This window comes from Scyliorhinus canicula, chromosome 14, assembly GCF_902713615.1.
Source record: "Scyliorhinus canicula chromosome 14, sScyCan1.1, whole genome shotgun sequence".
NCBI classification, from domain to species: domain Eukaryota; kingdom Metazoa; phylum Chordata; class Chondrichthyes; order Carcharhiniformes; family Scyliorhinidae; genus Scyliorhinus; species Scyliorhinus canicula.
In genome coordinates, this window is record NC_052159.1 from 84187286 (window position 1) to 84214118 (window position 26833).

General features: G+C 44.0%; 1 protein-coding gene across 22 annotated transcripts in view; it reads right to left on the reverse strand.

The window, feature by feature from the left end:
• Window positions 1–26833, reverse strand: part of picalma (phosphatidylinositol binding clathrin assembly protein a) — a 161830-nt gene that overhangs the window by 46563 nt on the left and 88434 nt on the right. For 12 of the 22 annotated variants that reach the window (XM_038818475.1, XM_038818477.1, XM_038818483.1 and 9 more), the window contains exons 11-14: window positions 20915–21054; window positions 18677–18777; window positions 4603–4749; window positions 4392–4475 (exon numbers count right to left, since the gene is read on the reverse strand). In XM_038818475.1, coding sequence (XP_038674403.1) covers window positions 4392–4475; window positions 4603–4749; window positions 18677–18777; window positions 20915–21054 — 472 coding nt within the window. Of the gene's footprint in view, window positions 1–4391; window positions 4476–4602; window positions 4750–13206; window positions 15221–18676; window positions 18778–20914; window positions 21055–26833 lie in introns of those variants that run through there. The other 10 variants (XM_038818492.1, XM_038818488.1, XM_038818487.1 and 7 more) reach the window with 4 other exon arrangements.

Genomic DNA, 26833 nt, shown 5'->3' on the forward strand with positions numbered 1-26833 from the left:
ACCAAGGTGGAAAGCTCAAGTCAGAAAACTTCCAAAGATTGGAGCCACAGCCGAGTAACACGGTGACCCAACTATGCTCTCTGGGACTTCATTTAGGTTGAATTAAAAGCTATAAAGTCCTCTCGCCCTCACCCATTATACCCTCAGCAATACCCCCATCCACATCCCACTCCCCCGTGGCCTCTTGTTCTCTCCATGCCAACTAATGGCCCATGGTCCCTTATTGCCTCCATTCTAACTCAAGGTCCTTCCATACCCATTCACCCAGTATACAATATGTAGAGAACCAATAAACCATACAGTAACAATGGCATGTGGGAAACTAAAAGAAAATTCACTAATCTTCTGGGGAAATAATTAAATAAAATTAAATAAAAGTAGCAGCGTATTCATAACACTAAAAATTGAATATTGAATCAGACATGTCAATTGTAGTTTTAGTAACTGAGGCTTCAAACATTTTGCACCTCTAAATCTTGTGCAAATAAACACCGAGACATCAACAAAAGAGATCACAGAAGTAACATATTCTAACCACTTTGAATTCATAGAAGTGGAGACATCTCTACAATTTTGAAAGATTATAACAATGCATCCACTATCTCTACAGCCACTTACTGTAAAGTCCTAGGATACAGGCCATCAGGTCTAGGAGACTGATCAGTCTACAATCCCATTAATTTTCAGTGCTTTTTCCTCTCATGGTGATTGTTTTTAACATCTTCCCCCTTTCGCCTCTTTGATTTACTACTATTCTTGGAATGCCTTCTTGTGCCTCAGACTGTAAATGTCTCTGCCACTTCCTCGTTTCTCATTAATTCCCCAGTCTCAACCTCCAAACATATTTCAGCTACTCTTTTCCTTTTAACATACTTGCAGACGCTTCCACGGCTTCTTGCTGGTTTTCTCTCAGTCTCAAATTTCTCCCTCCATTCTTTTAAATTGTCCTTTGCTGGTTTCTAAAAAATAATTCCCAATCTTCCCATCAACCACTAATCCATGCAGCATTGTACTCCTTTATTTTCAATTTGATTAAGTCAGTGTATGGTGTGCAGTTTCAGACATCTTCACCAGGATGGTACTAGGGATGAGAAATCATTGCTAAACTCAACGGTTTGTGATGCTTGTACCATTTCCCTTGCAGTAGATAGGCCCAATGTGAGATTTAGGAGGTTAAATAATAAAGGTTTCCTTAGTTGTGGAATCAGCGAATCCAGGGCAAAATGTGGGGTAGAATTTCTTTACACATTTCAATGCCATGACAAAGCAGAAATTGGACAGGAGAAACCTAACCAAGAAAATTTGGCAGAGATGAGCATGCAAGCGGCATGGTAGATGAGCCTGGCAGGGAAAGTGAGGTTGCAGATAGCGTGATGATGGATATGATGATGATGGATGAGTCAAGGGTTTTTTTTCAGGAGTTGGTGATGATGGTGGAATATGTAACGTATCAACTAAAGATTGTACCCCTGACAATGCAAGCCTTCAGCACACATTGTGCACTCAATTCCAATTCCTCTATGATGACTTTAACAAAAATGTCAGACCGTATAACAATAATAAAATTCAAAATGCAAGGGGAAGCAGAAGATTACGCCAGTCAGCATAAAATGAAACTGAACTGCAAAGCATTTGTCCAAACATTCAGGAGTGTCTCTTTTTTAAGAAAACAAAAAGTCTAGTGGAAAATGAAAAGTTCATCTAAGATCAAGTACAACAAAATGAGAAAAAACACCCTCAGAATTATTCTGGGATTTATGTAATCAATATTTCTTGTGTCAGGGATAAACTAACCATCTATTAAAAAAGTATCTAAGATTGTCACAGTAATATCTTTTTAAACATTTTATATTGTTCACTTTCACATAGATTTTAAGAAGTCACCGTACACTTAATCTCAGGGTGCTTCTAATAATCCAAACTAGCAATCCAGAGACCCATTTTAATGCTCTGAGATCTTGGATTCAAGATCTACCACGACAGCTGCTGGAGTTTAAAACTACAAATAATAAAATATAGGATATAAAGCTAGTCTCAGTAACGGTGACCATGAAACTATCACCAATTGTTGTAAAACTTCAGCTGGTCCTTTAGGAAAGCAATGTACCATCCTTACCTGCTCTGGCAGACATGCGGCTGCACATCCACAGTAATGTAGTTGACTCCAAATTGCCTTCTATAATAGCCTAGCGAGCCATTAGGTTTAAGGGCAATTAGGGATGGGCAACAAATGCTGGCCTTGCCAGCAAAGCCCCAAATCCCATAAAGACTAAAAAAAGGGGACAATACATTTCTACTATAAACAAGCATTCTTTTCAGGATAGCACTTGCACTGGAAATAAAGTTTGGAGTAAAAGGGATTGTTTTCTTGCTATTTGGGATTCAGACACGTGGTGAAACAGGACAGCCTGTTGATCAGCTGTCTCTTACATGGAATCAATCCTCTTCCCCACTTGTAGGACTGTCAAGCTGGCTTGCTTTCACCACCTGGGAAGTGCTTTCATGGTTGTGCTGAGTAAGCCTCCAAATTGGTATTTCTCCAGTTCTAGACAGTGGCTTAATCATTTTTCCCAAATGGTTAATTTACACAGTGAGAGACAATTCTTGCTTTAGTTACAAGATGGGCATCAAGCAGCATGCTGAAGGAGCCCTTTGTTCTCCAGTAACTACAAAGTAAGAGCCTGGGGTCAAGATAGTCGCCACGACAGAGCCACGGAATGGCACGTTCCATTCCCACATCGGCAGGAGTTGGGCCGAAGTTCAGGCACCTATCATTTATGGAGGCAACTAGTGATTTAAATGAGCAACTATCTCAGTTGAAGTGAGATTTTGTAAGCCAGGAGCATGAAACCCAGAGAGTGCAGATTGTACCAGGTAAGAGGCCCAAACTTGGTGGAGTCGAATGGATAGCCAGACTGCCCCTTTGGAGAGGTAAGGTCTTTGGAGCTCATCCCATGATACATTTGGAGCAATAATGCACCCTTTGGGAGAGGTATGGCACCCTTTGGGATTGTTAAAAGTAAACGTGATTGTGTGCAAAAAATGCATAAATTCATTGGTGCCGTCAAGGATCTGATATGTGGGCAACATGGTAGCACAAGTGGATAGCACTGTGGCATCACAGCACCAGGGTCCCAGGTTAGATTCCCCGCTGGGTCACTGTCTGTGCGGAGTCTGCACGTTCTCCCCTTGTCTGCGTGGGTTTCCTCCGGGTGCTCCGGTTTCCTCTCAGTCCAAAGGCGTGCAGGTTAGGTGAATTAGCCACGCTAAATTGCACTTGGTGTCCAAAAAAGGTTAGGAGGGGTTATTGGGTTATGGTGATAGGGTGGAAGCGAAGCTTAAGTGGTTCTGTGCACTCGATGGGCCAAATGGCCTCCTCCTGCACTGTATGTTCTACATGGCATGGAAGGAGTACGGGTAAAGGAGCACAAGATAGCATGGGAGTGCTGGGATTGCTGTTTATTTTTTTTAATTTAATTTGGCACAACGCCAAACCACAGACGCAGGCTCTCCTTTCCTCAGCCCTCCTCTCAGCCCTACTCTGCACCCACTCCAGCAGGTCGGCAGGTCCAACTTTCAATCCAGCCCACCCCCAGATCCACAGTCTGACCTGCAGGCAGCCATTGTCACAGTCGGGTTTGCACAGCCAGGAATTCATCTGTGTACCCGCACATGTGAAAATCTGCACCCGAGTCTTCCAGAATGCTGAGAGCTATCATTTTCCTGCCATTCCCAGGTTGCTAATCAAAATGGTTGAAGGCAGGGGCTTGACCATACTATATGTATAACAATGCCTTTCTGAGTGAAACCCCTCCAATAATCATCCAGTATGCAGGAGTGAAATGTCCAATTTCTACATCAAATGGCATGTATAGCATATGTAGGACATGCAATTCGTTGAACAAAAGTGATGCAAAGATGCTATTACTGCAGTTTGTTCCTTAGAAATGCACACTGCAAAACGACCTGCATGTAGACTACAAGGTTTTTTTTAAGAAGACAGTCGATCTAATATTATCATGCAGTTTTGATAAAGCACTCAAAAACTGATCCAATGTAAAACTCTAGGATATCAACTCCTGTGGATAAATGCAATGATAAATAGACGAATAATGAATTAACAATCCAACCAATGTGAATAAACTGGACTAATTCTTAAGAACTGACCTACTTGAACATAATTGTTCGCTTTGCATAAAAATTTCAATGCTTAGAACAGTGCCGAATAATTGCTGTATAAATTGGAATACCAGAAAAGGAAGAGGCCTAACTCAGTTACTTTATTTTTTTTTAAAAATCATTTCTGTTATAACTTTCAAAAACTACTGCGCTATGTTTTCGGATTTGAGAAAACATAGATATTGTAGTGGAAAAACGTTCCATCGGAGTACCTGAGACAAAACGGTCTAGCCGAGGAGTGTATTCAGATTTTGTGGCAACAGAAGAACTTGGCTCAGTAAAAGGATTGAAATGATCTGGAGAATCAAGAAATTGCATGTATTCATAGATTCAAATTCTTGAAATACCGAAACAAGTTTCAATAATTAAGCAAATTTTAAACTGGTCCTGGTAGAAAATATAACTAAATAGTTAGGGCTTTACCAAACATTTCATGGCTATGCGTCCTAGAAGTAAAGGTGACACCATCTGAGAAGGCGACAGTGGTATTTAGAACATCATCAGCTTTCGTAAGAAAAGGGTTTAAGCTTGGAATGGCTTCATCACCAGCACCAGAAGAGGAGAAAGGATCTATAAACAGCAACAGTAAAGAAAGCAGAAACAAAACAAGGAAAAGCAAAGAAACAATCAAGTCACAAGACAGAAAACAACTTAGTCAAGGGATATATTTTCAATGTGAGAAGGGTTCGACAAGTTGATTGCTAATGTGAAATCTTGTTCTTGTTAAATTTGTGCACTATTTGTCATTACTTGAATATTTCACTGTGTCAAATTTCTTTCCCCTTTTTATCAATTCAATGAAGGAGTATTGTTTTGTACAGTCCGTCTGTAAAGCTTATGTATATGTACATACTATATCCCTCTTATCGGTGGTTTCAAATTGTTCATGCAAACAAATAATATCCTTTAAGATTGTTTCATGCAATATTCAAACACACAAACATTAGTTTAAACTCTGGATATTGCTATGTTTACAGTTCTTTGTACTTGGTTTCAACTTCATGCACAACCAGCAATAGGAATTCCTAAACCTCACACAGGCCATTAGATGAAAAAAGTCAATTGCTGTCCACCCTTAATAAACAATTATGTTCTAATATAAATAAGGAACTCTCGTGTTCAAAAGAAAAATAACACTTGGGAAAAAGTTAGAGACAACAGCTGTTTTCTTTCTCTTACCTAGGAGGAAAGGAGAAAATAGTGTGGTGGAGAAATCGGGCATCACGTAAAATTAAAGTGACTGCAAGCAAGTATATGAATGACTTTGACCTCAAACATTAGCTGCTTCATCTAACCACACATATAATTTAACCAGCCAGTGATATGTCCATCAACCTTGGATATGGGTTAGAGCAGGGGTGGGCAAACTTTTCCGTGCAAGGGCCACATTCAGAAATTCATAATTCACAAAGGGCCGCATAGTATATTAAGTAAAATAATTACTTCACCCGGTTATGATTCTGGGCGCCTCATATAGAACAGTACAGCACAGAACAGGCCCTTCGGCCCTCGACGTTGTGCCGAGCAATGATCACCCTACTCAAGTCAACGTATCCACCCTATACCAGTAAGTAACCCAACAGCCCCCCCCCATTAACCTTAAAAAAAAAAAAAAAAAAAAAAAAAAAAAAAAAAAAAAAAAAAAAAAAAAAAAAATTTTTAATTTTTTTTTAAAATGACTTGGTGGGCCGCAGAAATACCTTTGGCGGGCCGCATGCGGCCCGCGGGCCGTAGTTTGCCCACCCCTGGGTTAGAGTCATAGGGCGCAATTCTCCAGAACAATTTCCAAGTGTTGTAGGGAACGGGAATTGCCGCGGGTTTCCCGGCACTCGGCACAGCGAGGCCATCAACACTATTCAACGTTAATTGGTCCACTCAACGAGGTCTCACAGGCTTCTTGCCCCGAATGCAGGCTCGTCAGTTGATTCACCGGGACTACTCTCGCCAGAACCCCCCCCCCCAGCTAACAACATTGAACAGCACTTAAACTGCATTTGCTCAGCCATCCCCGTCCAGCTTGCAACAATGGCGCCAAAGAGTCCAACCCCAAGATTCGGGGATGCTGACGACCTGGGGAGGCTCCTGGATGCGGTGGTTGTCCTGTTCCTCCGAGGGTCCCGGAGCATGAGCCACAAGGCAGCAAATACTGCCTGGGACGTGGTGGCGGCAACATCAGTTTGGGCAGTGTGACCAGGAGGACAGGCCTCCAGTGTCGCAAGGTGGTCAATGACCTACACCGGGCGGCACGATTGAGCAGACATCAATCCCCCACCCCCCAAGGGGAGCATTCCCCCCCCCCCCAGGTGACCCGCAACACTCCCTCCATCCCCCTCTAGCACTCCCTCCAACTTCTCTCCACCCCAACCCTCCCTTCACTCCCACCCTACAACTGTGAATCACGCGTGTGGCTAATTATGTCCTCTCTGTGTCCCCTCAGGAAAAGCTCACCCATATTCGGCGGGATAGGGCCCAGACTGGCGGTGGGGTGAAGGACTTGAGAATCCTCACCTCCTTAGAGCTGCCTCCACCTCAGATGTGCATCCTGGGGAAACACCAAGATGTAGTGGTACAGCTAGGAGGGCCAGGCACGTTGAGCTTCACCGAGGGCACCGGGGTAGGGAGCCTGCAGGGGTCAGCACTATCGGGAATGGGGTATTGTACAGCACATTAAATAACTTTTTAAACAAACATTATGATGCCTCTGTCACTTTTTCCGCAATACAGGCTGACCCCCGGACCCTTTGTCTGTCTCTCCAGGCAAACCCCACTTCCTCCTCGTGGTCATGTCCCGGGAGCTGTGTCTCATGCCCTGGGTGTTGACTCCCACAGTGTTCAGGCATCAAGGTGCGATCGGAATTCTAGGCAATGACTCCCACATGCTACATGGCCCACCTACCCACGGAACCCATTTGCCATGTGCCAAGTGCTCACTTAACCACGACTGCCAATTCCCTATTAGCAACAGCCTTCAGCTGCAAAGCCAGACCCTCGGCAGTCGGTGGGGTTATGGGTGTTCAGTGGGCCAGACAGGCAGGGACAGGGGTTGCCCCGCAATAAATTTCAGCTTCAGGGTTGGCATGGTGATGCTGCAAGGGATTGTATCCCCAGTTGCGCCCCCCCCCACACCGAGCACTGGGGTGGCAAGCACAGCACCCCGGTCTCTTTGCCTGTGAGCAAATATGCTACTCCCGTCCTCGGCTCCCTTCAGTCAGGTTCACGTTTTGAAAAAGGAGTACTAATCTGCGCCAGTGAGAGCACTTGCTGGGGAGCCAGTGAAGGACGGGTGGCTCATTAATTGTATGGAAATGGGGCTTAAATGGTGATAATTGGTTTCTCGCCACATTACGCCCATAGAGTCGTATAGCACAGAAAAGACCCTTCAGCCATCACGTCAGCGACAGTCAAAAACAACCACCTAACTTATTATAATCCCATTTTTCAGCACTTGGCCCAATGCCTTGTATGCCCTGGGATTGCACATGCACATCTAAATACTTCTTAAATGGCATTAGGATCTCTGTCTCCACCACTTTTGAGGCAACGAGTTCTAAACTCCCACAACCCCCTGGGTAAAAAAAAGTTTTTCCTCACATCCCCTCTGAACCTCCTGCCCCTTACCCAAATCTATGCCCCCTGGTCATTGATCCCTCCACCAAGAGGAAAAGTTTCTTCCGGTCTACTCTACCTATGCCCCTTGAAATTTTATATAGTCAATCGCATCCTCCTAAGTCTCCTCTCCTCCAAGGAAAACTATCCAAGTCTATCTAATCTCTCTTCACAACTCAAATTCTCCAGCCCAGGCAACATCCGGGTAAATCTACTCTGCACCCTTTCCAGTGCTATCATATCCCTCCTATAATGTGGATTCCAGAACTGCACACAATATTCTAGTGTGCCCAACATTCCATACAGTTCCAGCATAACTTTCCTGCTCTTAAATCCTGTGCCTCAGCAAGTATTCCATAGGCCTTCTTAACCAGCACCCACCTGCTCTGCTACCTTAAGGGACCGATGTACATGTACACCAAGATCCCTTTGATCCTCTGTGCTGCCCAGGGTCATGCCGTTTATCATGTATTTCCTTGTCCTGTTTGTCCTATCCAAATGCATCACCTCACACTTATCCGGATTGAATACCATGTGCCACTAATTAGCCCATTTGACCAGCCCGTCTATAGCCTCCTGCAATCAAAGGCTATCCTCCTTACTATTTACCATCACGCCAATTTTAGTTAACACCTGCAAACTTACTAATCAACCCTACTATATTCATATCTAAATAATTTATATAAACCACTCACAGCAAGGTCCCCAACACTGATCCCTGTGGGACTCCTCTGGATACAGGTTTCCAATCAGGCACCCCTCGACCATCACCCTCTGTTTCCTGCCACTCAGCCAATTTTGGATCCAATTTGCTAAATTTCCTTTGCTCCCAAAGGCTCTTACCTTCTCTATCAGTCGCCCACGTGGGACCTTATCAAAACCCTTGCTAAAGTCCAAGTAGTTGCATTTATTTCATCTACACACCTGGTCATTTCTTCAAAAAATTCAATCAAGTTGGTCAGACATGACCTCCCCTTAACAAAACCATGCTGACTGTTCCTGATTAATCCTCTGCCTCTCCAAATGCAGATTAATTCTGTCTCAGAATTGCTTCCAATAGTTTCTCCAACACGGAGGTTAGGCTGACTGGCCTGTACTTTACTAGTTTAATCCGTTCCTCCCTTCTTGAATAACGATACCACATTGGCTCTCCTCCAGTCCTTCGGCACCTCTCCTGCGGCCAGAAAGGAATTTAAATTATTGCTAGTGCCCCTGCCATTTCCTTCCTGGCCTCAATCAGCAGCCTGGGATAATTTCATCTGGCCCTGCAGGTTTATCTACTTTTAAGCCTCCCAGACCACTCAGAACCTTCTCTCTGTCTATGTTAATCTCTTTAATTTTATTACAGTCCTTCTCCCTAATTCCTATACCCACACGGTCCCTCTCACAAGTGAACATTGACACATATGCATACATTTTAGTGCAATTGTCTGAGCACTAGTTAAACAAAAACAAGCGAAGGACTACAACAGCCTCTATATATATATATATTCAATATATATATATATATTTCTGGAGTCCCAAAGAAGATCAAGCAGCAAAATTCAGAAAACTACCCGTCATTCAAAAGCACTTTCACAGTGAATCTGTATTGCAATTACTACAAATCTTCGTAATCCCTACATAGTAACAATACGCAAATAATATATGCTATAAAGATCAACTATTAATCTGTTTGTCAGTAACAAATCAACATCTGTCAGCACTGAACCAACATCTCTGATAGTCATGTCAAAGGAAACCTTTCCTTCTTACCACAAAAAGTCTGGTGAAGGAAGTCTGGTGAAGTCTCTTTTTTTCAGAACAATGAACACTTTCTCCAGTTGGGCCAGTTTATATTTAAACTAACAGGAATTTTAGACATTTAGGCCCAGTGTCTCTCGCCTCCACCTTATTAAATCTCTCAATATATTGTTTGAAATCAGACTGCTGGAGTCTGACATGTAGCGCCATCAGCTAAGCTTTTATTGTAAACCGTTACTCATTAATTGCAATATTTAATAACGGATGCATATCAAGCCAAATGTGCCAAATGTAAAATATACTGAATTAATTCTTGCATAAACATCCAGCTGCATTCTGCAGTCAAGGCTAAACCACAGCATCTGGGTTATCGTTCAGGAGAAACAGAAGCTAGCTTTATAAATGAATCATGAATAGTGGAATGATCAGACCAGCCACTGTGTTGTGTAATTACACACACACACTAGCCTTTATTTTCTAACATTGCTCAGTTTTTGATGTTTCCACTATTTTCTATTAAGATTTTGGAAAAGTTGCAAATATAGCTGCAGCTGCAAGTGACTAATTAACAGTTGGCATATGATGGTATAATATGGAAAGGAATTCTCGCAACTGGCTATCGGTTTTAGCTAATATTGACAAACACATGATTCACACAGAAAGAATATCCATCACCAGCACTTAAACTAAACCAGCAAGGATACCAGATTACTGCATTTTCTTTCTCTCCATTTTGACTTTTGAAAGAATATTAGCTTTATAAACTGGGCACAAAGGTTAATTCAATTGATATATTTTAATGAGATGATAAATCTTTCATCATGAATAAATTACCTATAACAAACAATAACTGGCACTTAGAGATGTTAGATCATATAAAATGCTCCAATTTTCTCAGACAGCTAGTAATAATTCTGCAGTTACCATTTACACCTCTTCTGGTCCCATCTTCTATTTCTTTACTGATCCCAAACTAACTCCTTGTTCCTTGAACCATCACCACTTTTGGCCTCGTTTGTTCTTTCCCCCACCCTACCCTTTTTACTCTAAAAGTCATCAACGTGAAACATTAACTCCTGCTCTCACCACAGATGCTACCTTACCTACGAGTTTTGAACATTTTCTGTACATTATGTTTATCAAGTGCACATCATTCCATATCTGACAGGAAGGTTAGATTTCCTACAGTAATGGTTCTTGAATGTATTAGGATATACGAGGCATAATTTATCCTAAATGTTACTTACTGTGTGCAAAGATTGAAGCTTTGCTCAGCACAGTGGCAAGGAGCAGAAGCAATGTGAAAGCTATCATGCTCCAACAAACAAAATGCCAACAAGATGCAATTTTGTGTACGGATTGCATCCAAAAAGCAACTGGGCTGCGGGAGATACTACAGCTGACAATCCAAATGATCCTTAAATCTCATTCTTTCTGGCTTGCAAAAAGGTTTGTCAGAACTAACCTGGGAACTGGTTGGAAAAAAGGTTTATCAGAACTAACCTGGGGGCTGGTTTAGCACACTGGGCTAACGAGCTGGTTTATAATGCAGAACACAGCCAGCAGCGCGGATTCAATTCCCGTACCAGCCTCCCCAAATTGGCGCCGGAATGTGGCGACTAGGGGCTTTTCACAGTAACTTCATTGAAGCCTACTTGTGACAATAAGTAATTATTATTAAGTTTAGACAATATTAAATAGACTTTAAGACTTTTAAAAATCAAACTTGCTACATCTTTGGATATATCAATTAAAAACATACTAGTACGGATTTTTTCCAAAATGTTTTATCCATCATCCTAGATGAGTGAGGGGACCTCCAATGGTGCAACGTAGGAGAAAGACACAAACAAGGTGGCTCCTGCTAGAATACTGCACTTTTTGCCCTTTTCTCTCAGTATCAGGCAGTATCTGCTTTTGAAAACCAAAATAATTATTGGAATAGGGATCCAATATCATTGAAATACCCAGAAAGTTCAGGGGGCAGAAGGTGGTCAGCATAAGTTCGTCGACGGAATCCTCTCAGAGTTTGTCAGCAGATATAATGACGGAGCCAGCCTCTGGGGCTCTGGGCTCTCCACTAATGGACGAGCTGCTTTAGAGTAGCTTGGCAAAGGAATTTGATAAACACTGGCAGATTGTGTTAAGGACCCAAAAATCAATGGAGAAGGCCTTGGTCCCCATCCAAGTGAAACCGTGGGAAGCCCATGGAGCTGCAGTTAAAGATATGAAAGTGGCCCTTGCACCACACAGTGATCATATTGCCTCACAGGAAGAGATGGCTTCAGTGACTGAAATGGATAAGTAGTTGAAGGCCAATGCGAATGATTTAGAGAATCGGTCCAGGAGGCAAATCAAATTTTGGGGCTGCCAGAGGGATGGAAGGCACGGTGTACTTCACAGAGATGTTCAGCAAAATGATGGGGATGGGGGGTTCCATTCACTCCTGAGTTGGACCACGCCACTGTACACTCGGCAGAGGCATCGTCCTGAGGAGCCACTGCGTGTGGTAATAGTGAAGTTCCATAGCTTCAAAGAGAAAGAGCGAGTTCTGAGATGGGCGATGGAGCATCGAGACTTCAAATGGAAGGACCACGCCATCAGCTTCTACCAAGACATGACAGCGGAGCTAGCGAAGAAGAGGACTGTGTTCAATAGAGCCAAGGCCGCCCTGGATAAAAGTGGAGTCCAGTTTGTTATGGTCTATCTGGCTCGGCTAAGAGTGACATTCGATGGAAAGTACTATTTACTTTATGCGCCAGAAGTGAATTCTTTTGTTAAGAAACACGGGTTGGGTGCAGTATAAGTGTTGGGGATTGTTGCATTATTGGGGTTCCATGTTTGTTCTTTCGTTTTCCTGTTCTTGTTGGGGTTGAAGTTTTAACATTTTGTGCTTAAATTTGGGGTTTAGTTCTATGTGGGGTTTTGTTTTGTTTGTTATAATATACAGCTCCCTTTCGGAGAGCAATGATTTATGGTGTTTTATTATTTTGTTGTTTGCAATCACTTTTCTTAATTCTAGTTGGGAGCCTCCCTATAATCCAGGAATTAGCTAACAGGAGCGTTTTTGAAGGGTTGGTTTCTTAGACAATGGCCTCAGAGTTCTTGCTTTGTTTAGGCTTGTTAGAAGTAGATTGTAGTTGTTTGTGTTTGGCATGCCTTTATTTTTATGTGTATTTGGATATGGTAGTACACAAGAACGATGGCAATGGGAGTGTGAGGGTGGAAGTAGTTTGTTGACGCTGCCTGCAGATTCTTTGTTCAGTCTTTTGATCTGGTTTAGCAGTCATCTTGGGTGGGCCTGGTGGCTGTAGCTTTTACGCATCTTTTGGATAATCTCCCTTGGAAATGGGTGACTCCAGATTGAGATGGGGGGGTGGGAGACCCCGAATCCGTTGGATCACCTGGAACGTTTGAGGGTTGAGTGACCCAGTGAAAAGGTTGAGAGTATTGGCTCGCCGTAAGAGTTTAAACTCCAATGTGGTGTTTTTGCAAGACTCCAAAGATGTGCACGTTAGGTGGATTGGCCATTCACCAAATTGTCCCTTAGTGACTAGGGATGTCCCTGTTCAGTGGGGTTAGGGGGATCTGACGGGTAGGTTGATCTTTCAGAGGGTCGGCGCAGGCTCAATGGGCCAAATGGCCTCTATCTGCACTGCAGGGATTCTATGGACTCATTTGCGGGTCAGGAACCAGACAAGGTTGAGGAAGGGGTGGGTAGGACAAGTCTTTCATTCAGGTTTCAATAGGAGGTGCAGGGGTGTGACAATATTAATAAATAAAAGGGTTCTGTTTTCTGTCTCTAAGATCATGTCTGCCTCCAAAGGCGGACAGGTGACTCTCTGGTGGGGTACAGGGGCTGAGCTCTACAGAGATAGACAATCAGGGGTTTGGTTCTACCCAATTTATTGTTTTACTATTGGGAGCCAATATTCAGAAGATATTATTGTGGTTCAGTGATCCTGGTTTCGTATGGGGACAAATGGGAGCAAGCTCCTGCCTGCAATGTTTCTGCCCTTCGTGCAATAGTTACTGCATCAGTGCCTTTCTCTCTGGCGAGATCTTCCACAAATCCAGTGGTCCTCCCCACCCAGAGAATTGCAAAGCATTTCTAGCTCTGTTACTGGTCTTCGCTAGCTCCCATCTGCAAAAACCACCTTTTTCTGTCAGTGGGTTTGGATTCAACGTTTAAGTCATAGGAGGGGAAGGGTTTGAAAAGGTTTGTAGACCTTTTCGTGGATGGGAGATTTGCTAGTTTTAAGGAACTGGCAGAGAAATTTCAGCTGCCTGGTTCCAGTCTTTGCAGATTCACGATTATTCGTGCAAGGTGTTCCCCTCTTTTCCCTTGGCACCACCCTTTTCCCTGGTGAAGAGATTTTGATTTTGGCCGGGTCTGATGGGGGACTATTTCAGGTAGATATGGCCATATCCTCTCAGTTGTGTCAGCTCGGTTGAGTGAGGCAAGGGCAAAATGGGACGGTGAATTGGGTCCGACTTTGGATGCTGAGTAAGGAGTGAGGCCCTTCACAGGGTCAACTCCATGTCTTCATGTGTTCGGCTAAATTTGATTCAAATCAAGGTGGTGCACAGGGCACATCTGACTAAAGTGAGGATGAGTGGATTCTTCTCTGGAATGGAGGATAAATGTGCGCGCTGCTCCCGGGGGCCGGCTAACCACACACACTTGGTCTGGTCTTGCCAAGTTGGTAAACTTCTGGGTCTCTTTCTTTAACACCATGTCGGAGATACTCAATGTAGATTTAGTGCTTCAGTCGGGGTGAAGGCAGATGTCCTCGCCTTCACCTCGCCAACAGCTCGTAGACAATTTCTGCTTGGTAGAGGTCTCCTACGCCTCCTAGTGTCTCGGCATGGTTGGGTGACCTCATGCTTTTTTCTACATTTGGAGACGGTCAATCAAGTACACCATTAGAGGATCGATTGAAGAATTCTAGCTAAATGGCAGCCATTCATTGCCTTTTTAAAGGAGCAGTCAGCTGTTAAGGGGTTTAGTTTATTTTTTTGGGCTAATGTATTTTTGCTTGTTTGTCTCTTTCTCCTATTGTGTTATATCAGTTAATTGGTTCCGGTGGGTTTATTTAAAATGAACATTTCTTAATAAACTTGTTTTTTTTAATTCTATATGACGGAGGAGTAAATGTTTCCAACAAAGCAGGCAAACTGGAGTGCCATGATCTTCACTTTACTATCTAGACACGTTTTATGAGCATTTGCTTCCTTTCACAGGAAGATCACCGCAGATTCTCATAGAAATTATCTGGACAAAATATCAACAGGTATTTTAGATACTCACAATAACAGAGGGCTAGTTTTCCCTGCTTCATTATTCAATAGATGGATGGCAAGAACACAGAGTAAAATACCTGCATTACTTAGTAAATTTAAGCAGATTATGGATGGATACATTTTATTTTATTTATTTTTTTTAAGATCGCTTAATTTCTTGCAGGGTTAACCACCTAGTCAATCATATGACCCTGGACTAGAATTAATTTTTGACAGCTATTTCTCATGACGGAAATCGAACATTTGAACATGTTCACACTGGATGAGCTATTATTTTAAAATGTTATTCTTACAGCTATGATTTCAAAAATGTACTTAATTTTAACTTTTCTCTTATCTGGACGTCAAACGTTAACAAGTGTGCAACTGGTTCAGCATAAAAACGGATCTATATAGAAAAAAAATAACAATCATTCCCTTCGATATCATACCCTTTGATTCTTTAGGATGATCTATAGCATTTAAACCAACTATTTTAGGGGAGCACAGTGGTTAGCACTGCTGACTCACAGCACCAGGGACCCAGAATCAATTTCAGTCTTGGGTGTCTGTGTGGAGTTTGCACGTTCTCCCCGTGTCTGCGTGGGTTTCCTCTGAGCCCTGCAATTTCCTCCCACAGTCCAAAGATGAGCAGGTCAGTGAATTGGCCACGCTAAAATTGTCCCCCAGTGTCCAGGGATGCATAGGTCAGGTGGGGTTACGGGGTTGCAGGGGATAGGGTGGGGGCTTGGGTAAGATGCTCTTTCAAAGGGTTTGTGCAGACTCAATGGGCTGCATGGCCTTCTGCATTATAGGGTTTCTATGATTTTCAATTGTCAGTATTTTTGCTGCATGGGCAACACAGCAGCCAGGTTGTGCACACCATGAATTCCACAAACAGTAAATGATATGAATGCACCACTGACAATGCCCCCCCCCCCTGTTTTGTGACTACTATAATGTCATGCCCCTTAAAAGACCTCATATGTCCGTACTTCAAAAAAATTGTCATCAACGCAAATAGTCAATGATTAAGTTTTGTTCTCCAATGAAAAGTCCAATTCACCAACTCGTGTGATAAGAAAAACTACCAACAGCATTCAACAATTCAATTAAAATCACATACCAAAGCACTACAAAAAGTTAATAACTGGAAACATAGACAGCATTATAGAGAAATATTGGGAGAGCTTGCCACACTTTGGGACCAACTGACTCAAGGTGGAGTGGAATTAAAGGAAGCCAAAATCTAAGAACAGTGGGAGCATGCAAGGACACAGGCTGAATGTATTTGGGATGAGGACGAATATCAGGTCAAAGTTCAGCTCGTGGTTAAATAGCTCAGTGAGGTTACAAGCAATTTGGTTTAGCTGAAGAAAGGTGCCAGGGCTGTGAATGGAATTAATAGGAATAGTAGGGATATTGTGGCCAAAGCCAAAGACAATGGTTTCAGTCTTTCCACGGTTCAATTGAAGGAAATTACAGATCATCCAAGACTGGGCATTGGATATGCAGTCTGGCAACTCAAAGGGGAGTTCAAAGGGGAGTTCAAAGGGGTCAAGAAAGGTAATGCCATCAACTTACTCTTGGAAGCTAACCCATATTTAGACCACATATACTTCGACCATATGTACACAGACGATTTTCTCAAGTTTCTATACCTTTAAAGGTAGGTGGGTTCAGGTCAAGTGCGAAGTTTAAATTCTAAAAAATTAAAACCCGACTCCAACCCATTTTAAATCAAATCACTCTCAGGTGGTGGGTTGAAATTAGTCAAGGTGACCGTGGGTTTACATTTTAACAACTTTTTATTTCCAATTCATGTTGGCTGGGCTTGTCTGCCCTCAAGAAGCTTGGCAGGGAAAAAGAAGAACTTGATCCATAAAATAAATGTCCTGACAGCACTGCCTGGAGGAGCCGGGGATTGTCCTCCCAGTCCAACAATTTACCCTATAACCCCCCCCCCCCCCCCCGAAACCGGCAGGATCTCCTTGTCCCTCTATTGCAGGTTCTCTCAACAAACAAGCCATCTATAAGACTGGCAGTAGAGCAGGAAACCTGGTTGGGGGGGGGAAGGAGAGAGAGAGAGAGAGAGAGAGAGAGAGAGAGAGAGAGAGAGAGAGAGAGAGAGAGAGAGAGAGAGAGAGAGAGAGAGAGAGAGAGAGAGAGAGAGAGAGAGAGAGAGAGGAGAGAGAGAGAGAGAAAGAGAGGAGAGAGAAAGAGAGAGAGAGAAGAGAGGAGAAAGAGAGAGAGAGAAGAGAGGAGAAAGAGAGAGAGAGAGAGAGAGAGAGAGAGAGAGAGAGAGAGAGAGAGAGAGGAGAAAGAGAGAGAGAGAGAGGAGAAAGAGAGAGAGAGAGAGAGCGAGAGAGAGCGAGAGAGGAGAAAGAGAAGGAGAAAGAGAGAGAGAGAGAGAGAGAGAGAGAGAGAGAGAGAGAGAGAGAGAGAGAGAGAGAGAGAGAGAGAGAGCGAGAGAGAGAGAGGAGAAAGAGAGAGGGAGAGAGAGCGAGAGAGAGAGCGAGAGAGGAGAAAGAGAGAGAGAGAGAGAGAGGAGAAAGAGAGAGCGAGAGAGAGCGAGAGAGAGAGAGGAGAAAAGAGAGAGGGAGAGAGAGCGAGAGAGAGAGAGAGAGAGAGGAGAGAGAGAGAGAGAGAGAGAGAGGAGAAAGAGAGAGAGCGAGAGGAGAAAGAGAGAGCGAGAGAGAGAGCGAGAGAGGAGAAAGAGAGAGAGAGAGGAGAGAGAGGAGAGAGGAGAGAGAGAGAGAGAGAGGAGAGAGAGGAGAAAGAGAGAGAGAGAGAGAAAGAGAGAGAGAGAGAGAGAAGAGAGAGAGAGAGAGAGAGAGAGAGAGAGAGGAAGAGAGAGAGAGGGGAGAAAGAGAGAGCGAGAGAGCGAGAGAGAGAGAGGAGAAAGAGAGAGGGAGAGAGAGCGAGAGCGAGAGCGAGAGCGAGAGCGAGAGCGAGAGCGAGAGCGAGAGCGAGAGCGAGAGCGAGAGCGAGAGCGAGAGCGAGAGCGAGAGCGAGAGCGAGAGCGAGAGCGAGAGAGAGAAAGAGAGAGAGAGGAGAGAAAGAGAGAGAGAGGAGAAAGAGAGAGAGAGGAGAAAAGAGGAGAGAGGAGAGAGAGAGAGAAGAAAGAGAGAGAGAGGAGAGAAAGAGAGAGAGAGAGAGAGGAGAGAAAGAGAGAGAGAGGAGAAAGAGAGAGAGAGAGGAGAAAGAGAGAGAGAGAGGAGAAAGAGAGAGAGAGAGGAGAAAGAGAGAGAGGAGAGAAAGAGAGAGAGAGGAGAGAAAGAGAGAGAGAGAGGAGAAAGAGGAGAAAGAGGCGAAAGAGCGAGAGCGAGCGAGCGCGAGCGAGAGAGAGCGAGAAGAGTGTCTAGCTTTTAACTGTCGAGTGCTCAATGACCCAGCGCGTCTGGTTTCTTGTTCATAACGACCCCCACCCAAACACACCACCTACCACTCGGAACTCATGGTCCAATTAAAAAAAAACCTAAATGAGAAAAAGAGATACACAAATAGGTAAAGCCTTCTGCTTAAACGGCACTTAAAAAATCAGATTGCAATTATCCAGATTTTGCACTTGTTCTGCATGGTTTTGTGTGTCTCTGTAGTAAAATGTTTTTTGTGGTAATCCACGTGAAAACCTGCATTCCTTCCCATTATTGCACAATTAGATCTTATAGATATACTTGATAGTGATTTTTTTATTGTTATTTGAACTAGTTTTAATTTCAAAAGTAGCAATATTTAGATCTTTCATGCATTTTGATTAAATAATCTCACGCTCTGAAAATACACATGAAATTTAGCAAAAGTTTTATAAATGTTGACTCAGGGTTTTTTTTTGCCACATGAAAGATTTTTCTAGACACCTTACCTCCCCATGTATTAGCTGCCGGGGGTACTGTTGAGATAGATTGAATGGATGGCTGAAATGTTGGCTGAAGATCAAGCAAGTCATTTGGCACTTTGGAAGTGCTGCAGGGAGAAATTCAAAACAGCTGCTTATACTTCATACTCCAAACCAAGTGAACACAATGTGAAGCATTTAAAATCTATTTCACATCTTACTGAGTTTCAAAATATTCCAGCAAGGTAAATATTCCAGCAAGGTAAATATCAAGCATTTTAAGTTCAACTATGGCTAGAAAGGGCAGCACGGTGGCACAGTGGTTAGCATGGCTGCCTACGGCGCTGAGGACCCGGGTTCGGATCCCGGCCCTGGGTCACTGTCTGTGTGGAGTTTGCACATTCTCCTCGTGCCTGCGTAGGTTTCACCCCCACAACCCAAAAGATGTGCAGGTTAGGTGGATTGGCCACGCTAAATTGCCCCTTAATTGGAAAAAAAATAATTGGGTATGTTAAATTTTTTTTTAAACTATGGCTAGAAAATTGGCTTCAAAACAGGTAAATGGGCAATCATTAAGAACTTTGAAGAGATGAAAGTGGTTCCAAAACAAGTACTCCCATTCAATTGTAAAAATTAATTAAGGAAGAATACCCCATACAAAAAATTAGGGTGGGAGATCCATTCTCCTCCCAGTCATCCCTCGGAACCTTTTATTCGAAGATATCAGAATTTCCTGCTGGAGAAACTGTTTGTATTTATAGGAGTGGAAAAGCAGTTTTAGACGACCGCATCACACCAGGCCCACTTGAATGAGGAAGCTGAGGCCTGACGGTGGCTGATCAGCTTTCATTTAAACAGGTCAGGACTTGCAATCATGCCACACCCAGATGCCAATCTCAAATGAAAACAACTGTATAATATAGTTGCAGCTGGGATTAAGAGCAAGAATACCAGAGTCAGTGGACTGTATATGAACCAGAATGCATTGCAAGAGCAAATACTTCTAGCTGGAAAATCGGATGAGAATGAATTTAAATTATATAGACACAAAAAAAAATCTCTCGTGTAATCATCTTTACAAAAACCTTTCCCCATCACCTTTCTTTCCTTCTCCTCAAGGCATTGACATCATTCTGGGGTCCAGTTTCCCCTGTATCTTGGTCAAGATGTATGACAAAGTGACATTCAGGGAATTTGACCACCAGAGAATGGGTTTCAACACTAATATAATCTTTCTCAGATGGCACAAATGAAGCTCCAGTAGGGGTTATAGATTTGTGGTGGGTCTCAGTTCTCCTCCATGCTTAATCAAGGGACACTAAACCAAAGTGTTCATACACCGGTCTATCAGAAATTATTCAAAAATTAGGGTGTTGAATGTCAAGCTTTCCTAATCTGTGTGACTCAGCTGTACATTGGGAAAACTGTTTTGGCTGCTCAAAAAAATTGTTTTGAGGGCGAGATGGAGGAAGGTTGTGTGGACTGAAAGCATCTGACCTGCTCCCCTCGATTATTGCTCCGGACTGTAAACTTAACCCGAATTTAGTTAGTACTTTCTCAATTTTCTTTGAAACAAAGACTTGACTACTGAAAGTGCTTTAAAGCCAATGAAGTACTTTGTGAAGCGTAGTCATTTGCATTGTAGGAAATGCACCCAGCAATTTGCATACAGCAAACTCTACAAACATTAATGTGATAATGATCAGATAATATGTCTGTGTTACCATAATAGTATCAATATTATCTGATGATTCTGCACATTATCAATGACTAATGTCAGTGTGCATTATTCAAATCAATCTGAAATAAATGAAATGAAATGAAAATCGATTATCGTCACGAGTAGGCTTCAATAAAGTTACTGTGAAAAGCCCCTAGTCGCCACATTCCGCCGCCTGTGCGGGGAGGCTGGTACGGGAATCGAACCGTGCTACTGGCCTGCTTGGTCTGCTTTAAAAGCCAGCGATTTAGCTCAGTGAGCTAAACCATCCCCTCGGACCAGCAATCTCGGATATTATTTACCATACTCCACGATCAGTCCAGATCAATCAATAGAGACTTTTCAGACTCAGCCTTTTATCCAATTTCATTAAGAAATCGACATGAAAAGTTATTTTTCCCCCCAAGATCCTGATGTGCATCATTGGTTAAGGACAGTCTGAGTCTCTGCAGTGAAACCCACTCCCTCATGGTCAAATTCAGCAGACAGCCAAAAAACACAAATATGGTGATTATGGTGCCGAAAAATAGCTGAAAAGCTTGAACCTGTTGGAAGAACCAGGTGTTGAGAAGAGGTCTATGGCTGCAGTCGTGCTGATACTCCCACCAGAGGTAGAACTGGGTGATGCTGCAGTTGTCGCAGAAGATGGATAGGATTTCTTTGCAAGTTCCCTCAAGCGCTGTTCCTGTTAGGAAACAACTTGAACTCATTAACATTGAACGCATGAAAAAACAATTTTAAGTGGCCACAAACAAACCAAATATACCAGGTGTTCAATTTAACATATAAACTTTATTGGACAACTAACTGGAGGATCTATTTTCATTCCGTTAATACGATTTAATTAACATATTGAGAAGGGCATGTTGTATGTTCTTTTGAATCTTAATAACAACGTTCACAAAACATCATGAAATACTGCACCATCTTGATATTTATTTTGGTTATATTTTACTACAAGTGTAAAAGCATAAAAATGCAGAAAACACAGAGGAAAGTGAACTCCAAGTAGCATCTAACTACAGTCTGTGACCCGGATAGGTAAGAATGGAACAAAGCTAAAGCAATCTGACCGAGGTGGGAACGAAAAGAAGCCTAAGGAGGACAGTGTGCTGGAGTACAAATATGTCAAGCTGTAGGAGGAGCTAATGCACTGCTGTCACAATCATAAAGGATACAAGTTGTAACTTAAATTAGGGTCATTTATGACCCATGTCAGAAACAGAAACCGGTATGAAAAATTGGCAAGGGTTCAAGAGGAGACGACAGTCAAAGATTGAGAGAGAAAAAAGTGACAGCGAGGCTGGTTTAGAGCAGTACGCAAACAAGAGCGGTTAAGGGGTGGACATTTTGGGGAGGGCAGTGTTGATGGTGGATTTGAAAGGAAGGATGACTAGCTACAATGGGAGCCACACTTTTATGTGCAAGGGAGAAAAGGAGGGATATTCAGTGGTCAGCAGTTTAGTAGGAATGGGGCCATGGAGCAGAAATGGTTTTCTTGGGGAAATCAGAATTTTTATCGTCCAGGTGGTGGCCATTTGGGCCATTATATCTGCACTGGCTCTCCAAACAAGCATCATGGCTCAGTGCCTAGAGACCTCTGGTGACGCAATGCAGGGGGAAGACAAGGTGGCTCCTGCTGGAGTACTGTACTTTCTGCTCCTTTTCTTGGTGCAACGTATTGTTTATTCTTCAGAAGCCCATACAGTTATCAGAATAGAGGTCTTTCATGACTAAAATGCCAAAAAAGTTAGGGAAAAGAAAGCTCGGAGCAGAAACTCAAAGGAGTTGGAGGCCTCTCGGAGCTCAACGACAAGTAAAACAGCCGAGTAAGTTTCTGGTTCTCCGTCCACTCCATTAACAGCCAAGGTTCTTTCTAATAGCTTGCACAAAGAATTTGAAAAGCATCAATGAATTGTGTCGGGAAGATCTGAAAAAAATCAATTGAAGAGGCCTTGGCCCCCATACAAGCAGCTCTGGGGGAAACTAATCAGACTGTCAAAAATATGGAGGTGGCCTTATCGGACCACAGCAATCAGATTGTCTCACTGGAATACAAACTGTCTTTGGTGATCAAAACAAATAGATTGTTGAGAGCCAAGATGAATGACCTAGAAAAAAGTCCAGGAGGCACAATATCTGGATTGTGGGGTTGCCAGAGGGGATTTAGGGCCCTACGCTCATGGAATACATCTCGGGCATGTTATGCAAAATGGTGAGTGAGGGCGGATTCACATCCCCACCTGAATTGGACCGGGCCTATGTCGCACATGTCGGCCAAGGCCTCATCCTGAAGACCCACTGCCTGCAGTGAAGAGTGAGGTCCCACAGCTTTAAAGGAAGGGGTTTTGCGATGGGGTAAAGGAACACAACGACTTTAAGTGAGAAGGCCACTCCATCAATTTCTATCAGGACATGGGTGCAGAGTTAGTTAAGGGTCACGTTCAACGGAGTCAAGAGTGACGTCCTGTTCGGGATGGTCTACTGAGTTCAACTCGAGTAACTTTTGATGGAAAAAATTATTTTTGACGTGCTGAGACAGGTGGACTCTTTTGTTGAAAGACACGTTGGTGGCGTTATAATTGGGTTTTTGGCTCTGTTGACAGGCATGTTGTATTGTTACACTGTTGGTGTTTCATGTTTGTTCTCATTTTTTCTTGTTGGGAGTTGAGTTCTTACAGATCTTGATTAGAATTGGGGTTTTACACTATGTGGGATTCTGTTTGTTGTATATTTTTATATTTTCGTTCCTGTTTTTAACATTTCAAACAAAGAACAGAAGAGCTCTCTTCCCCCCCCCCCCCCCCCCCCCCAACCTCACCCTACCAACCAAATCCCAACTGACTCAAACAATAACGCTCCCCATCCAAAATCTTCTAGCAGCTGGTGGCAACCAACTCTTAAAAGTGAAGAATAAATAGACCCCCATCTCTTCTAGAACCCTCAATACCCCCTCCCGCAAGGTGAACTTCACCTTCTCAAAATACAGAAATTCCATCAGGTCCCCAAGCCTCACTGAGGCACAGGACAGAGAAGCTACCCTCACCCCAACAGGATTCGCTTGCGAGCAATCAGCCAGAAGAAGTAAAACATCCACCCCCATCTGCAGTTCCAACACCCCAAATATGGCCCCTGGCGACTGGGCTCCAAGTCCAAAATTGGAGACATGGTGCTGAAAAAACTACAGAATTTCTCCAACTTTGGGCAGAACCAGAAATGTACATAGTTGGCCGTACCTCTCCCACATCGCTTGCAAATATCCTCTACCTCCTCAAACATCCTTGACCCCAACAGGTACACCATCTTTAACTGTATTAACCACAGTCCCACACACAAAGTTGAAGCATTCACCATCCGCAACACCTTACAAAACCCCATCTCCAGCACAGCCCCCAGCTCCTCTCCCACTTGGCCTTAACCCTCTCCGACTACACCGTATCCTCCTCCAGAATCCCATAAATCGCCGCAATGACCTGCCCCCAGCTCATCACTAACAACAACGAGGGCAGCAGCTGATGGTGCAGTGGTTAGTACTGTTGCCTCACAGTGTTGAGGGCCCAGGTTCAATCCCAGCCCTGGGTCACTGTCCGTGTGGAGTAAGCACATTTTCCAAATGTTTGCGTGGGTCTCACCCCCACAACCCAAAGATGTGCAGGGTAGGTGAATTGGCCATGCTAAATTGCCCCTTAATTGGAAAAAAAAAAGAACTGGATCTCTAAATATATTTTAAAAATGTAAAAAAAAAAACACAAGTAAGGCGATGTCACTAGAAACTTCAAGAAAATCTTCCTTGCAAAATCCTACAACTGCACATACCTGAAGACACCCACCGCGTGGAATCCCAAACTTCATCAACTCCTCCAAGCTGACCTTCCAAAAACAAGTCCTTCATTTCCACCACCCCCCGCTCCCCCCATCCTGGCAAGGTCCCAGGTCCCAATGGCTTTCCGATTGAATTCTATAAAAAGTTCTTGGAGCAAGCTTGTACCTTTAGTTTTGGACACGTTGAATGCTTCTCCATCCCGGCGGTCGTTTCCCCTGACCCTCACTCAAGCCTCATTATTTCCCTGCTTCGTATAAAGATCTGACAGAATGTAGTTCATATCATCCTATTTTGCTTCTGAATACGGACGTCAAGCTACTGCGGCTACTGCCTTGCCTCCCAAATATAATCTCAATTATAGGATCAAATGGGCTTCATGAAGGGCGGACAATTCAGTCAGTATGTCACCTGTTAAATGTTGTCCTTTTCCCCTCCTCAGTGCCCAAAACAGAGGTTATAGCATCTCTTGTGCTGAAAAGACAAAAAGATTCTTGGGAGGTTTGATTTTGGTCACAAATTTATTTATTGGATTAGTCTGTTGTAGAAGGCCCCACTGCTACGGTTCGTACAAACGCCTTGAATTCTGACTTGTTTCCTTTAAATAAGGGCACGAGGCAGGGCTGCTGTTGAGGATAGGTTTGTGCATTGTTCGCTCGAGCCGGCTAAGCAAACACATATGCCCTGGTCCTGCCCCATACTTCTGGGGCGAAATTCTCCTCTACCCGGCGGGGTGGGGGGTCCCGGCGTAGCGGAGTGGCGCCAACCACTCTGGCGTCGGGCCTCCCCAAAGGTGCGGAATTCTCCGCACCTTTAGGGGCCAAGCCCTCCTCCTGCAGAATGTTTGAGGTGAGGGACGCCGTCAGTGTCCCTACTGATTTCATCTGTGGGAAGTGCACCCAACTCCAGCTCCTCAAAAACCGTGTTAGGGACCTGGAGCTTGAGCTGGATGAACTTCGGATCATTCGGGAGGCAGAGGGGGTCATAGATAGGAGCTTCAGGGAAATAGTTACACCAAAGACTGGAGATAGATGGGTAACTGTAAGAGGGACTGGGAAGAAGCAGTCAGTGCAGGGACCCCCTGCGGTCGTTCCCCTGAGTAACAAGTATACCGTTTTGGATACTTGTGGGGGGGACGACTTACCAGGGGTAAGCCATGGGGTACGGGCCTCTGGCACGGAGTCTGTCCCTGTTGCTCAGGAGGGAAGGGGGGAAAGGAGTAGAACATTAGTAATTGGGGACTCAATAGTCAGGGGCACAGATAGGAGATTTTGTGGGAGCGAGAGAGACTCACGTTTGGTATGTTGCCTCCCAGGTGCAAGGGTACGTGATGTCTCGGATCGTGTTTTCCGGGTCCTTAAGGGGGAGGGGGAGCAGCCCCAAGTCGTAGTCCACATTGGCACTAACGACATAGGTAGGAAAGGGGACAAGGATGTCAGGCAGGCCTTTAGGGAGCTAGGATGGAAGCTCAGAGCGAGAACAAACAGAGTTGTTATCTCTGGGTTGTTGCCCGTGCCACGTGATAGTGAGATGAGGAATAGGGAGAGAGAGCAATTAAACACGTGGCTACAGGGATGGTGCAGGCGGGAGGGATTCAGATTTCTGGATAACTGGGGCTCTTTCTGGGGAAGGTGGGACCTCTATAGACAGGATGGTCTACATCTGAACCTGAGGGGCACCAATATCCTGGGGGGGAGATTTGTTAGTGCTCTTTGGGGGGGTTTAAACTAATTCAGCAGGGGCATGGGAACCTGGATTGTAGTTTTGGGGTACGGGAGATTGAGAGTATAGAGGTCAGGAGCACAGATTTGACTTTGCAGGAGGGTGCCAGTGTTCAGGTAGGTGGTTTGAAGTGTGTCTACTTCAATGCCAGGAGTATACGAAATAAGGTAGGGGAACTGGCAGCATGGGTTGGTACCTGGGACTTCGATGTTGTGGCCATTTCAGAGACATGGATAGAGCAGGGACAGGAATGGTTGTTGCAGGTTCCGGGGTTTAGGTGTTTTAGTAAGCTCAGAGAAGGGGGCAAAAGAGGGGGAGGTGTGGCGCTGCTAGTCAAGGACAGTATTACGGTGGCGGAAAGGATGCTAGATGGGGACTCTTCTTCCGAGGTAGTATGGGCTGAGGTTAGAAATAGGAAAGGAGAGGTCACCCTGTTGGGAGTTTTCTATAGGCCACCTAATAGTTCTAGGGATGTAGAGGAAAGGATGGCGAAGATGATTCTGGAAAAGAGCGAAAGTAACAGGGTAGTTGTTATGGGCGACTTTAACTTTCCAAATATTGACTGGAAAAGATATAGTTCGAGTACATTAGATGGGTCATTCTTTGTACAATGTGTGCAGGAGGGTTTCCTGACACAATATGTTGACAGGCCAACAAGAGGCGAGGCCACATTGGATTTGGTTTTGGGTAATGAACCAGGCCAGGTGTTAGATCTGGAGGTAGGTGAGCACTTTGGAAACAGTGACCACAATTCGGTGACCTTTACGTTAGTGATGGAAAGGGATAAGTATACCCCGCAGGGCAAGAGTTATAGCTGGGGGAAGGGCAATTATGATGCCATTAGACATGACTTAGGATGTGTTGGTTGGAGAAGTAGGCTGCAAGGGTTGGGCACAATGGATATGTGGAGCTTGTTCAAGGA